Below are 15,076 nucleotides of genomic sequence, written 5' to 3' on the forward strand. Positions count from 1 at the left end.
GCTTTTGGTTGCACTTCAGTCCCACGCTCCTGAGGAGGGAGGGCAGGTCTGAAGACCTCCTCGTGGGTCTGCTCCTGGGCCTAGCCAAACTGGCCATCAACAGGTCCAGGCAGCGGGCCGTGGGGGGGGTCGTTAGGGCCGACTGCCTGCCCCTCTTCCGCGGTTACGTTAGAGCCCGGGTGTCCTTGGAGAAGGAGCACGCGGTGTCCACCATCACCCTGGAGTTGTTCAGGGAGAGGTGGGCGCCGCAGGGAGTGAAGTGCATTATTTCCCCCTCCAACTCTATTTTGATTTAGTCCCTGCCCTTCCCTTCACTGTTTGATCACACAACATTGCCCTTTGATATGAAGGGCAGTGTTTGTCACTGGCCACCCGGGTGTTTTCCTATCTTCCTGGTGGTGGAAATTGAATAAAGATTTGTGCACTTTGTGTCTCTCACTGTGTTTGACACCTACACACACACACACCATGGGTGCTGGGGGAAAAATAAGCACTACCGCAGTTAGGCGGTAGTGTGGGGGTTAAATTTTTAAAAAAGAGATAAAAAAAACAACCATTGAATCAAATCTAATCTCTGCAGTGCTTCCACATCCAGTCGTAATTGGTGATCATCTTCTGTTAGTTATTTAGTAGTTTAAGACTCCACAAATTTCTCAGTCCTTATCACTGGGGAAAACCCAGCAAGCCATTGCAAAAGACAAGGCTGAAGTCTTTGCATCTATCTTCTGCCACAAGTGACCAGTGGATGATCCATCTTGTACTCCTCCTATGGTCCCCAGCATCATAGATGCCAATTTTCAATGAATTTCATTAATTCCACATGATAGCAAGAAACCGATGAATGCACTAGAATTTGTGCAGGACATTGGTTCTGATAACATTCTGGTGACGGAACTTGGCATATTGAGTGCCATTATGCTGCTGTACAGGCTGGCCTCTGTCTGACAATATGGAAAATTGCCCAGATGTATCCTGTGCACAAACTGAAGACAAATCCAACCTATCCAATTAATGTCTGATCACTCTCTATTCTCAAATCATCAGCAAAGTCTCGGAATTGATTATTGGCAGTGCTTTCAGGCAGTACTTGTAAAGGAATAACTTGCTCATTGATGGTCAGTTTGTGTTTCATCCGGGCATTTTGGTCCTGACCATATTATATCCTTGGTCCAAACACAGACCGAAGTGCTGAACTCCAGAGTTAGAGTGAGAATGACTCTGTAAAATCATGGCAGTATTTGATAACTTATAGCATCAAGGAACTCGAGCAAAGCTGGGGTCAGCATATCGGAGAAATGTCTCCACAGGTTGGAGCTGTACCTAGCTCAAAGGAACAAAAACAGAAGTTCAAAAGCTCAGCAGATCTGGCAGCATCTGTGCAGAGAAATCAAAGTTAACATTTCAGGTCTGGTGGCTCTTCCTCAGAACTAGCTCAAAGGTGGCTGTGGTTGTTTGGAGTCAACCTTCCTTCCATCATGAGATTGGAAATCGGGATGTTCACTGTTGGCTGTGCAATATTCAGTATCATTCTCAACATCTTTAGATCCCTGAAGCAGTTCATGTCCATAATACAGAACCAATTTTAGTGTTCTGGTGTAGAAGGAGGCCATTCCATCCATTGTCTTTATCAGATTTGCAAATCCACATCTTAACTTAGTGCCATTCTCCTGCCTTTTCTTCGTATCATTTATATTCAGGAAGACCTAGATAATGTCGAGGTTTGAACTGATAAATGGCAAGTAACACGTGCAAATTACAAGTGCCAGGCAATGATTCTCTTTTGTTGGAGCTAATCTAACCATCACTGCTGAACATTCAATGGCATTATCATCCACTGAATCCCCCACTATCAACATTCTAGGGGTTGCAATTGACCAGAAACTGACCTCGTTCAGCATGTTACTGTTGTGGCTAACAGAGCATTTCAGAAGCTATGAATACTGTGGCAAGTAACTCACTTCCTCATTACTCAATGCCTGACCATATCTGCAAGGCACGAGTCACTCCCACTTTCCTAGACGAGTGCAGCTGCACCAACAGTCAGGCTTGATACCATCCAAGACAAAGCAGCCTGTTGATTGGCACCACATTCATCATCTTTAAAATTCAATCACTCTCTCCACCACTGATGCACAGTGGCAACAGTGTGTATCGTCTACTAGATGCACTGCACAGCAGTGCAATGTGACTCACTCAGACTTTGTCAGCAATTTCCAAAACTGTAACCTCTACCACTTGAGGAGAAGGACAGCAGATGCATTATAGCACCACCAGTTGCAAGTTCCTCTCCAAACCACACACCATCACGATGTGCAACTATGCAACTATCCCTTTATTATCATTGGGTGAAAATCCTGGAGCTCCTTCCTTGCTGTCCCCACACCCTGAAGTACAGCAGCTGTTCAAGAAGGCAGTTCACCACCATCTTTTCTCGGGAAGTTATTGATGAGCAATAGTTACTGGCCTTTACTGGTGATACCTGCATTTCATGAACAGATTTGAAAAACAGTGCAGCAGTGAAATGAGGAAGAGGTGGAAGCAGAGGCAGGCAGTAATGATAATGAAGCACTTGCTCTCAGACCCTTCATTGACTGAAATACCAACAATGTCCTTTGACACAGCATTTGCCACCGGTGGGCCAATGGACAGGACTGATCTTCTAACTATAATTTGCTCACTGGAAGTGAGATACCACATCAGTTTTACTGCAGGATTCATATGAAAACTTTAAGGATATGGTTTACAAGATAAGGCTGACAGATATGCAAACATATTTGAGACATATGCAGGTCTCCATCAGTCTGTTGTCATTGTTAGTGAGCATGGAAAAATGCCGCACCAATATAGAAAAGCTGGGACTTTTTTCACTGGAGTATAGGAGGTTGAGGGGAGACCTGATAGAAATGAATAGAATGATGAGAACCATAGACAAAGTTAGTTATCTTTTCCCTAAGGTGGGGGATTGCAAGATTAGGGGACACATTTTTAAGATGAAGAGAGTGTTTTAAAAAGACCTCAGGGGCAAATATTTTACACAGAGGGTGGTTTGCATGTGGAATGAACTTCCTGAGAAAATGGTGAATGTGTGTCCAATTACAACATTTCAATGCCATTTAAATACATGAATAGGAAGGGTTTGGAGGGATATGGACCAGGATCATGCAGATGGGACTAGTCTAGTTTGGCATTATATTTGTCATGGACTGGTTGAACTGAAGGGTCTGTTTCCATGCTGAATGACTCTGATTCTATGAAGAACAGTCACTGGACCTGAAATGTTAACTCTGCTTTCTCATCACAGATGCAGCCAGATTTTGAGTTTTTCAGCAATTACTGTTTTTTGTTTGATTTCCAGCATCTGCAGTTCTTTTGTTTTGTTCTGTGCTGTTCAACACTGGCCAAAAACCGTAAAATGGAAAAAGGCAACAAACTGGAGAAAGTAAACTTATTATGAATTTGCATGCATAGATAATAGTCAATGTATCAGAGGATAAAGGTTGTAAAAATATTAAATACTTAACATCTCTGGAGTAATCTTGAAGAAAAGTAAAAGACAGAAAATATTCTTTCATTTCTTTGTTGGGAAAATAAAACTCTTAATAGGATTTTAAAAGAATAGTCATCTGAAAGAAATTATTCCCTCAGTACTCAGTGATATGGATTTATGTTGAATCATTACAGTGGGAGCCAAGAAAGCCTTATGGGGGAACAACCTTTACCCTTCCTAAGTAAACATAAATGGGTTATTTTTGTTTTCTTTAACTTTTTAATCTCCAGTTTCCTGGAGCAATTACAGCCACCACTTTGACTCCTCTATAGAAACACTATGGAGTTTGTTTGGAAGAATCTGTAATAGTTTTTTTTAACGTGATAGTAAATGTCTTACTGGGAAGTTATATTCCTATACTTCCTTAATGGAGAATGTCTGGACAGTGCTTCATGAGAAACATTGATATATTTGATTAAAGCAGGCATGTCTGTCTGTTGGCTATATATGTAACATTTCCTTTTTGAGGGTGAAGTATAGATCCTGCCTGGTACACCTGGCACTTCTACGTCAAAGTGGAGCAATTGCAAAGATTAAAAACTACCAATGTCTTTCGTGGATAATATCAGTGGTAGAAGAGCTTTAATTTAGTATAATTATCACTTGCATATGACATCTGCTGAAGTGACAGTGATTGATAATAAGGAGAGAGGCACAATAGCTTTAAACTTCATAATGCAAGCATTTTTCTCATATTAAAAATGACTCTTTTTTATTATCAACAATGGCATAGATTTGTGCTCTTTTTGGAAAGCAGTTCAGAAGTGGTTTGAGTTTCTCTTTTGGAATTTAGTTGTATTGGTATAGAATCTGGAATCCTGAGTTACAAAATGTGGCTTTTTAAAAATAAGTGAGGGTTAAAGTGAGAAGGCACTAGTAGGAATTTAGAAGATTCTGAAAGAAATAGATAAAATGCAAGGTACTCTTTGAACAAACTGTACTGATCACTTGTCTTCCAGAGGCATGTTGAAATATCAGGCGAATTTGGATCAACACCTGCCTGGCTGCATTAACCCGAATAAAACATCAATCGATCATTTCCCCATGTCAAAATGTCCTGCAGAGCCATTTCTAGAAGTCTATACTGAGTCAGAATCTGGGATGGAGAACAACTCCAAGAAGATCTGCAATGAAGCCCCAAAATTTCAGTCTAATTTACAAGAGGTATGTAAAATTTGGTTGGTGAGCTTGACACATTTGATTTTGACTTAATGTTTGATTTTTCTTTTAATTTTTCTTTGTGTTCTAGTTTGTTGCATTAAACACTACGTTCTGGATTGTAGCTTGGTTGCATGGTCAAGTATCTGTACAGTTTAGAGGGTACATTGACAGTAGCATAAAATAATTTAATTTTGGATTGCAATATTTCATAGAATGCTTGGACCATAAATATTTAAAACATTTTGAAGAATAAAACATGAGATGTATGTGAAATAAATAAAATCGGAATTTGCTGAAGAAACTCAGCAGATCTGGCAACATATGTGAAGAGAAAACTGAATTAATACTTTGCGTCGAATGACCTTTCTTTAGAACTGTTCTCAGTGCAGTCTCCACCAACGAAAAAAACTGACTGGAGAACAAAAGGTTCAGATATGTCAAAAAAGATTCCTTGGCAAAGAAATGCTCAACATCAGACTCAGAGCTATGACTAATGCCTGCTTTGACAGAAAGATCCCTGAACTTTTTGAGATAAAGAATAAACTAAATAGCTGCAACTCCTGAAGTCAGTCGAGGATAACAGAATCTGGCATGGGGTTTAGCAAGTAGTCATGTGTTAGCTTCCATTGTTGATTCTGGTAAAAATCTTCATGATGCTCTTAGTTTCTTTTGACATAATGGCATAATAGTGAATTTGAACACTGGCTATTGGAGAGACTTCTGGATGATAGATGCATCGAAGGAATGTTCTTTATTGATGTTGAGGTGGATTTTGTTTTGTATACAGAGTGGAACTGTGGTGACTATTACTGTAAAATGTGACCTAAGTTCTATAATTCTTATTTGAGAATATAAACGTTAGCTGGTATTGCGCTGAAGATATTGTCTGCACATTCTGGAATAAGGGTATAAATTGTGACTTGAGATGATGGGTATTATTCCTGAAAGCTAGTCTTAACCCTCAAGACTATGGTTATCCATTTGTATTTTTTTAAAGAAATCAGTCATATTTATGCTTCATGAAGACATGTTTCCTGGGTAGTACAGATCATGCCCATATTGAAGGAATGAAAAGTTTTACAACTTAAGGACATTGAATTAAATACAAGTGTTCATTCTTGACATAATACTTATTGTTACAGCATAAACGTTTAGCATCACTCATTAGCTGCTCTGCTTCAGCCCTATGAAAGTGGATGGTGCAGGATGCTTTCACAGAAATTTTTTAAGAAATTGCAGTAGCTTTGAGGGTATTTTGGGGATTTGAAACTTTTTCCTACTGCCTTGAATCAGGGTTTTGAGGTCAGTGTTGGCCTCAAGTTAAACTGTTCTTATTTCCAACTACAACATCGTCATGTACCTGTCGAGGTGGAAAATTATCCAGGAACTTCATAGGCACAAAAAGCAGAATGAGTCAATTTGGCCAATTACCACCATATCAGGAAAGTACTATAAGCTATTGTGGACCATGCTGTAAGTGGTATCTTTAACAATTTTTACATGGGATGTGGGCATTGCTGGCAAGGCTAGTATTTGTTGTCCATCTCTAATCCTCTTGAACTGACTGGCTTACTCAACAGTTCTAGAGGGCAGTTAAGAGTCAACCACAATGCCATTGGTGTAGAGTATTGTGCAGGCCAGACAAGGACTCCAGATTTCCTTCCCTGAAGGACGTTAGTGAACAAGATTGGATTTTATAATCATTGATGGTCGTTGGTAGTACCACCATCATTGAGACTTGCCTTTTATTCCAGATTTATTAATGAATTGAATTTAAGTTCCATCAGCTAGTGTGGTAGGACATGAACCCTTTATCTCCAGGATATTAGTCTGAGCACCGGGTTAAGAGTCTAGTGACATTACCGCTTAACCATCATCTCCACCTTCCCTATTTACTCACTCACGCTCAGTTCAGTTCAACCAAGACCAGCTTGGCTGTAAAGAGCATTTCGGCCTTAATCCAAACAAGGAGAGAAAAGCTGAATTCTAGAGTTCTGTTGAGAATGGCTGTACTTGATATTTAAAGCTACATGTGTTGGATTCGTCTTAAGGGGAAAGGGTGGGGTGATGGTCATATTTTGGATTAGTGGTGCTAGAAGAGCACAGCAGTTCAGGCAGCATCCGAGGAGCAGTAAAATCGACGTTTCGGGCAAAAGCCCTTAATCAGGAATAAAGGCAGAGAGCCTGAAGCGTGGAGAGATAAGCTAGAGGAAGGTGGGGGTGGGGAGAAAGTAGCATAGAGTACAATAGGTGAGTGGGGATGAAGGTGATAGGTCGGGGAGGAGAGGGTGGAGTAGATAGGTGGAAAAGGAGATAGGCAGGTAGGACAAGTCATGGGGACAGTGCTGAGCTGGAAGTTTGGAACTAGGGTGAGGTGGGGGAAGGGGAAATGAGGAAACTGTTGAAGTCCACATTGATGCCTTGGGGTTGAAGTGTTCCGAGGCAGAAGATGAGGCGTTCTTCCTCCAGGCGTCTGGTGGTGAGGGAGCGACGGTGAAGGAGGCCCAGGACCTCTATGTCCTCGGCAGAGTTGGAGGGGGAGTTGAAATGTTGGGCCACAGGGTGGTATGGTTGATTGGTGTGGGTGTACCGGAGATGTTCCCGAAAGCGCTCTGCTAGGAGGCGCCCAGTCTCCCCAATGTAGAGGAGACTGCATCGGGAGCAACGGATACAATAAATGATATTAGTGGATGTGCAGGTAAAACTTTGATGGATGTGGAAGGCTCCTTTAGGGCCTTGGATGGAGGTGAGGGAGGTGGTGTGGGCACAGGTTTTGCAGCTCCTGCGGTGGCAGGGGAAGGTGCCAGGATGGGAGGGTGGGTTGTAGGGGGGGCGTGGACCTGACCAGGTTGTCACGTAATGACGACTGACTTGACACTGACATTTTTTACAAACCCACCGACTCCCACAGCTACCTGGATTACGCCTCTTCCCACCCTACCTCTTGCAAAAATGTCATCCCGTATTCCCAATTCCTCCGCCTCTGCTGTATCTGCTCCCAGGAGGACAAGTTCCACCACAGAACACACCAGATGGCCTCCTCCTTTAGAGACCGCAATTTCCCTTCCCACGTGGTTAAAGATGCCTTCCAACGCATCTCGTCCACATCCCGGATCTCCACCCTCAGACCCCACCCCTCCAACCGTAACAAGGACAGAACGCCCCTGGTGCTCACCTTCCACCCTACCAACCTTCGCATAAACCAAATCATCCGCCGACATTTCCGCCACCTCCAAACAGACCCCACCACCAGGGATATATTTCCATCCTCCACCCCTTTCCACCTTCCGCAAAGACCGTTCCCTCCGTGACTACCTGGTCAGGTCCACGCCCCCCTTCAACCCACCCTCCCATCCTGGCACCTTCCCCTGCCACCGCAGGAACTGCAAAACCTGCGCCCACACCTCCTCCCTCGCCTCCATCCAAGGCCCGAAAGGAGCCTTCCACATTCATGAAAGTTTTACTTGCAATCCACTAATATCATTTATTGTATCCGTTGCTCCCGATGCGGTTTCCTCGACATTGGAGAGACTGGGCGCCTCCTAGCAGAGCACTTTAGGGAACATCTCCGAGACACCCGCACCAATCAACCACACCGCCCTGTGGCCCAACATTTCAACTCCCCCTCCCACTCTGTCGAGGTCATGGAGGTCCTGGGCCTCCTTCACCGCCGCTCCCTCACCACCAGACGCCTGGAGGAAGAATGCCTCATCTTCTGCCTCGGAACACGTCAACCCCAAGGCATCAATGTGGACTTCAACAGTTTCCTCATTTCCCCTTCCCCCACCTCACCCTAGTTCCAAACTTCCAGCTCAGCACTGTCCCCATGACTTGTCCTACCTGCCTATCTTCTTTTCCACCCATCCACTCCACCCTCCCCCCGCCCCCGACCTATCACCTTCATCCCCTCCCCCACTCACCTATTGTACTCTATGCTACTTTCTTCCCACCTCCAGCTTATCTCTCCACGCTTCAGGCTCTCTGCCTTTATTCCTGATGAAGGGCTTTTGCCCGAAACATCGATTTTAATGCTCCTCGGATGCTGCCCGAACTGCTGTGCTCTTCCAGCACCACTAATCCAAAATCTGGTTTCCAGCATCTGCAGTCATTGTTTTTACCTTGATGGTCATATTTGTTAATACCAATGTAGTCAGTAGTTGAACTGATCCAACAAATGGTGAACATAATATCCCATTTACTGACGAGACAGTTTTGAAATTCAGGCTGGCATCATCCAACTAAAATCTTTGACATCCTAGAAGTGAGCTCACTGGGAACAAAATAATAAAAACCGAAAGAACTGTGGATGCTGTACATCCGAAACATAAACAGAAGTTGCTGGAAAAGCTCAGCAGGTTTGGCAGCATCTGTGGAGAAAAACTAGAGTTAACTTTTCGGGTCCAGTCCTGAGGGAGGGTCACTGGACCTGAAATATTAACTCTGATTTTTCTTCACAGATGCTGCCAGACCTGGTGAGCTTTTCCAACAACTTCTGTTTTTGTTTGGGAATTAGATTATTTAGTTCTTCACCATCTCTACTGCTGTTTGACACAAATATGTTTTAACTTAACATCCTTGTCACCAAATTTATGTATTGAGAGGAACTTGTAACGAGAGACTGACACCAAGATGACCAGATCACCTATTGAATGATCTCATCATACAAACGTACAAATGAGGAACAGGAGTAGGCCACTCATCCTTCTGAACTTGCTGTGCCATTCGATAACTTCAACTTCATATCCCTTCATTCCTCTGATAATCTTTCATCCAATTGCTAGTGAAGAATCTATCTACAATAGATCAAAAATTCTGCATTCATTTTCTTTATTAATTCATGGGATGTGGCCATACCTGGTTACGCCCATTATTTGCCCATTCCTAACAGCCCAGAGACCATTTGAGAGTCAACTAAATTGCTATGGCTCTGGGTTCACATGTAGGCTAGACCAGATATGTGCAGTAACAAATGCTCACCCATTGTCTTTGGAATTCCCTTCCTCAAAAGGCACTCAACCCTCTGAGAACGGAAAAAAAAAAGTTGTTCCTCATAATCATGAAGTATGACTCCTAGTTAAGATTATCTCAAAGGAGGAAACATCCTTTCCACATTGTCCTGATCAAGACTGCATGGATCTTGTATGTTTCAATTAAGTCATCTCTGACTCTTGTAAATGCCAGGGATACATGCCTTACCTGTCTCACCTTTTCTCATAAGGCAATCTGCACTTTCTTGGTATTAGTCCAATAAACCTTCTGTGTACTGCCTCCAACACATTACCATCATTCTATAAGTATGGTGACCAATACGGTACACAGTACTCTAGATGCAGTCTCATCAATGCCTTCTGTAACTGAAGCATATCTTTCATGCTCTTGTTGTGGTTCTGTTCGCCGAGCTGGAAATTTTTGTTGCAAACGTTTCGTCCCCTGTCTAGGTGACATCCTCAGTGCTTGGGAGCCTCCTGTGAAGCGCTTCTGTGGGGTTTCCTCCGGCATTTATAGTGGCCTGTCCCTGCCGCTTCCGGTTGTCAGTTTCAGCTGTCCGCTGTGATGGCCGGTATATTGGGTCCAGGTCGATGTGTTTGTTGATGGAGTTTGTCAAAGGACTAGCCACACTACCATACATCAGGAGCATTTCAGAACTGACTGCCAGACTACTGCGACCACTAGGACTTATAACAGCACACAAACCAACAGCCACCCTCAGACAACAACTCACCAGAACGAAGGACCCGATACCCAGCATGAGCAAAACTAATGTAGCGTACAAAATCCCATGCAAGGACTGCACAAAACACTATATAGGACAAACAGGAAGACAACTAACGATCCGCATCCATGAACATCAACTAGCCACGAAACGCCACGACCAGCTATCCTTAGTAGCCACACACGCAGACAACAAGCAACATGAATTTGACTGGGACAACACTACCATTATAGGGCAAGCCAAACAAAGAACAGCCAGGGAATTCCAAGAAGCATGGCACTCATCCACAAACTCCATCAACAAACACATCGACCTGGACCCAATATACCGGTCACCACAGCGGACAGCTGAAACTGACAACTGGAAGCGACAGGGACAGGCCACTATAAATGCTGGAGGAAACCCCACAGAAGCGCTTCACAGGAGGCTCCCAAGCACTGAGGATGTCACCTAGACAGGGGACGAAACGTTTGCAACAAAAATTTCCAGCTCGGCAAACAGAACCACAACAACGAGAACCCGAGCTACAAATCTTCACCCAAACTTTCATTCTCTTGCTTTCAATCTCACTTGCAATAAACCATAACATTGTGTTGGCTTTCCTGATAACTTGCTGTACCTGCAGACTAACCATCTGCAATTCCTATACTAGAAGACCCAGATGTCTCTGCATCTCAGAGTTCTGAAGTCTCTTGACATTTAGATAATTAACGTTTTTTAAAATACTTCCTGCTAAATTGGACAATTCCACACTTTGCCACATAATGTTCCATTTGCCAGTTATTTCCCACCCACTACTTAAATTTTCTATATAGGGTCCTTTTGTCCTCTTGCAACTCACTTCCTACCTACCTTTGTGACATCAGCAATTTAGCTACTGTATTTTTGGTCTTTTCATCCCAATCATTTGTATGAATTGTAGTTTTGAAGCCCAAACACCAACTCTTGTGGTAAACCATTCATGACATTGTTCTAGCCTGAAAAAGACCCTTTTTTCCCCACCTTCTGATTCCTGTTAACCAAGTAATCTTCTATCTGTGCCAATATGTTACCCGTGAACCATAAACTTTTACTTTCCACCATCGCCATTGATGCAAACCGTATGAAATTCCTTCTGGAAATTAAGTACAATACATCCACTGGTTCCCCTTTATCCACAGCATAAGTTAGAACATAGAACATTATAGTGCAGTAGACGCCCTTCGGCCCTCCATGTTGCCAACCTGTGTAATCAATCTGAAGTCCATCTGCTAGCCATCACCATCCGAGGAAAACGCTCTCACTGCCCACCCTATCTAACTCTCTGATTATCTTGTATGTCTCAATTAAGCGAACCTTTTTCTCTCCAGCGAAAACAGCCTTGATTTCCTCAGCATTTCCTCGTAAGACCTTCTCTCCATACCGGGCAACATCCTAGTAAATCTCCTCTGAACCCTTTCCAAAACTTCCACATCCTTCCTATAATGTAGTGACCAGACTGTATGCAATACTCCACGTATGGCCGCACCAGAGCTTTGTACAACTGCAACATGATCTCATGGTTCCTCTACTAATAAAAGCTAACACAATGTATACCTTCTTAACAACCTTATCAACCTGGGTGGCAACTCTCAGGGATCCATGTACATTGTCCCAGAGTTCTCACTGCTCATCAACACTATCAAGAATCTTACCGTTAGCCCAGTACTCTGCATTCCTGTTACTCCTTCCAAAGTGAATCAGCTCACACTTTTCTTATTAAACTCCATTTTCCACCTCTCAGCCCAGCTCTACAGCTTATCTATGTCCCTCTAACCTACAACATCCTTCTGCACTATCCACAACTCCACTGACCTTAGTGTCATCCGCAAATTTACTAACCTTCCTTCTATGCCCTCATTCAGGTCATTTATAAAAATAATCTTTGCAATACACAATACACAAATACCAAGACAGATCTTTGCAGTACACCACTAATAACTGAACTCCAGAATGAACAATTCCCATCAACCACCATCCTCTGTCTTTCAGCTAGCCAATTTCTGATTCAACCCGCTAAATCACCCTCAATCCCAAACCTCTATATTTTGTGCAATAGCCTACCATGGGAACATTATCAAATGCCTTACTGAAATCCATATACACCACATCAACCATCTTTCCCTCATCCACCTGTTTGGTCACCTTCTCAAAGAACTCAATAAGCTTTGTGAGACACGACCTACCCTTCACAAAATCATGTTGACTAGTCAACTTATTCCTTTCTAGATGATTATAAATCCTATCTCTTTATAACCCTTTCCATCACTTTAGTTACAACCAAAGTAAGGTTCACTGGTCTATAATACCAAGGTTGTCTATTTTCCTTCTTAAACAAGGGAACAACATTTTCTATCCTCCAGTCTTCTGGCACTATTCCTGTAGACAATGACGACATAAAGATCAAAGCCAAAGGCTCAGAAATCTCCGCACTGGCTTCCCAGACAATCCTAGGATAAATCCCATCCGGTCCAGGGATTTATCTAATATTTTCCAGAACTGCTAACACCTCCTCCTTGCGAACCTCAATCCTAGCCAGTCTACTAGCCTGTATCTCGGTATTCTCCTTGACAACATTGTCTTTTTCTAGATATTCATTTAGCACTTCCCCTATCTCCTCTGACTCCAAGCACAACTCCCTACCACTATTTTAGATTGACCCTAATCTTACTCTAGTCAGTATTTTATTCCTGATATAGAAAACCTTAAGGTTTTCCTTGATCCTATCTGCCAACAACTTCTCATGTCCCCTCCTTATTCTTCTTAACTTTTTGTTTTCTTTAGCTCTTTCCTGGCTGACTTGTAACTCTCAAGTGCCCTAACTAAGCCTCCACATCTCATCCTAACATAAGCTGCCGCCTTCCTCTTGACAAGAGATTCAACTTCCTTAGTAAGCCATAGCTCCTGCTCTTAACAACTTGCTCCCTGCCTGACAGGTACATACTTATCAAGGGCACACAGTAGCTGTTCCTTGAATAAGTTCCACATTTCAATTGTGCCCATCCCCTGTGGTTTCCTTCCCCATCCTATGCATCCTAAATCTTGCCTAATCACATCATAATTGCCTTTCCCCCCAGCTATAACTCTTGCCCTGCGGTATATACCTATCCCTTTGCATCACTAAAGTAAACATAACCAAATTATAGTCACTATCACCAAAGAGCTGACCTATCTCCAAATCTAACACCTGTCTGGGGTCATTCCCCAGTACCAAATCCAATGTGGCCTCTCCCCTTGTTAGCCTATCCACATACTGTGTCAGGAAACCCTCCTGCACACATTGGACAAAAACTGACCCATCTAAAGTCCTTGAACTATAGTATTTCCAATCAATATTTGGAAAGTTAAAGACCCCATAACAACTACCCTGTTACTCTCGCTCCTATCCAGAATCATCTTTGCAATCCTTTCCTCTACATCTCTGGAACAATTCGGAGGCCTATAGAAAACTCCCAACAGAGTGGCCACTCCTTTCCTGTTTCTAACCTCAGCCCATACTACCTCAGTAGATGAATCTTCAAACATCCTTTCTGCCGTCACTCTTTACTAATAATGCCACACCCCCACCCCACCCCATATTCTCTGTTCTTAATGAAACATGTAAATCCCTGAACCTAAAACAACCATTCCTATCCCTGGTCTATCCATGTCTCCGAAATGACCACAACATCGAAATCCTAGGTACAACCATCTCGTATATCAATCTTGAATCCAGTGTGCCAGTCATCCTCCAGAACTCTGCACAATGCAGTGTGGTGTTTTCCGCAGTCACAGTCCCCTCCTCTCATCGACACTTATTGTTTATCTTCTACTCTAGTCAAATAATTTTCATGAAGGCTAAAGGTCACTTGACAAGTGGCAGGAAACAATGGAGAGCACAGGATTATAGGACTTTGAAATAAATCTTACCATTCATGGACATTGAGCACAAATTGACTATTTATCACAGTGTTTAAATACCCAACTGACTGCCAATTCTTTCTGTTTATTTTGTTATATATTTATAAGGAGGAGGTGTCAGTTAACTCAGGTGGCAGGATGATTGGTTTGTGACAGCAACAGCATAGATTCATCTTCCCACACCCACTTCGGGCACAATGAAGAATTCTCCTTCTCAACCTCACTCCTAGCCTGCGGCATGGTGACCTTTGGGTTAAACCACCACCAGTTGTGTCTTTCCAATGAGAGAGTAGCTCGATGGTTTGCTAGGAAAATTACATGTGAATTCAACAGAGCTCGAGTCAAGTTGCTCATTTCCTTCATTTGACTGCTCGGATGATCGTGGCTGATATCCTGTCGGAAATTTCCAGGTCCTTTGACATGGACCAGGAGGCAGGAAAATGGAAGGCATTGGAGGAACCAACCATCAAGGGACTGCTAAATATCTTCCTGTCATAAGGTCTTTTGCCAGGGTGGGCAGGATGCTAGTTGGCCTCCTGTGTGAGGCCCAAGTGAACCATTTAGCTGACCAATTTGAGAGATTTTCCTAGTTCTGTTGTTAGCTGCCTGCTTTTAAGAGTCTGGAGTTACATGGGGAGGATATCCAGTAAATGTTGGTGGCCTCCAATATGCTCTGGAAAAGCCCTCCTTCGTAAGCCCAAGGAGGGTATCTTCTGTCCATAGTGGCTGCCTCTGCA

At 43.1% G+C, this 15,076-nt stretch overlaps 1 protein-coding gene across 3 annotated transcripts in view; it reads left to right on the forward strand.

Moving 5' to 3' along the window:
• The window catches only part of nox4 (NADPH oxidase 4), a 172,901-nt gene that overhangs the window by 73,472 nt on the left and 84,353 nt on the right, over window positions 1-15,076 (forward strand). For all 3 annotated transcript variants that reach the window (XM_043691547.2, XM_087988033.1, XM_043691549.2), the window contains one exon: window positions 4,507-4,711. In XM_043691547.2, the coding sequence (XP_043547482.2) occupies window positions 4,507-4,711 (205 nt within the window). The remainder of the gene's footprint in view (window positions 1-4,506; window positions 4,712-15,076) is intronic.

Source organism: Chiloscyllium plagiosum, unplaced genomic scaffold (genome assembly GCF_037043375.1).
Source record: "Chiloscyllium plagiosum isolate Xiang-an unplaced genomic scaffold, Cpla_swu_hap1 HiC_scaffold_6, whole genome shotgun sequence".
NCBI classification, from domain to species: domain Eukaryota; kingdom Metazoa; phylum Chordata; class Chondrichthyes; order Orectolobiformes; family Hemiscylliidae; genus Chiloscyllium; species Chiloscyllium plagiosum.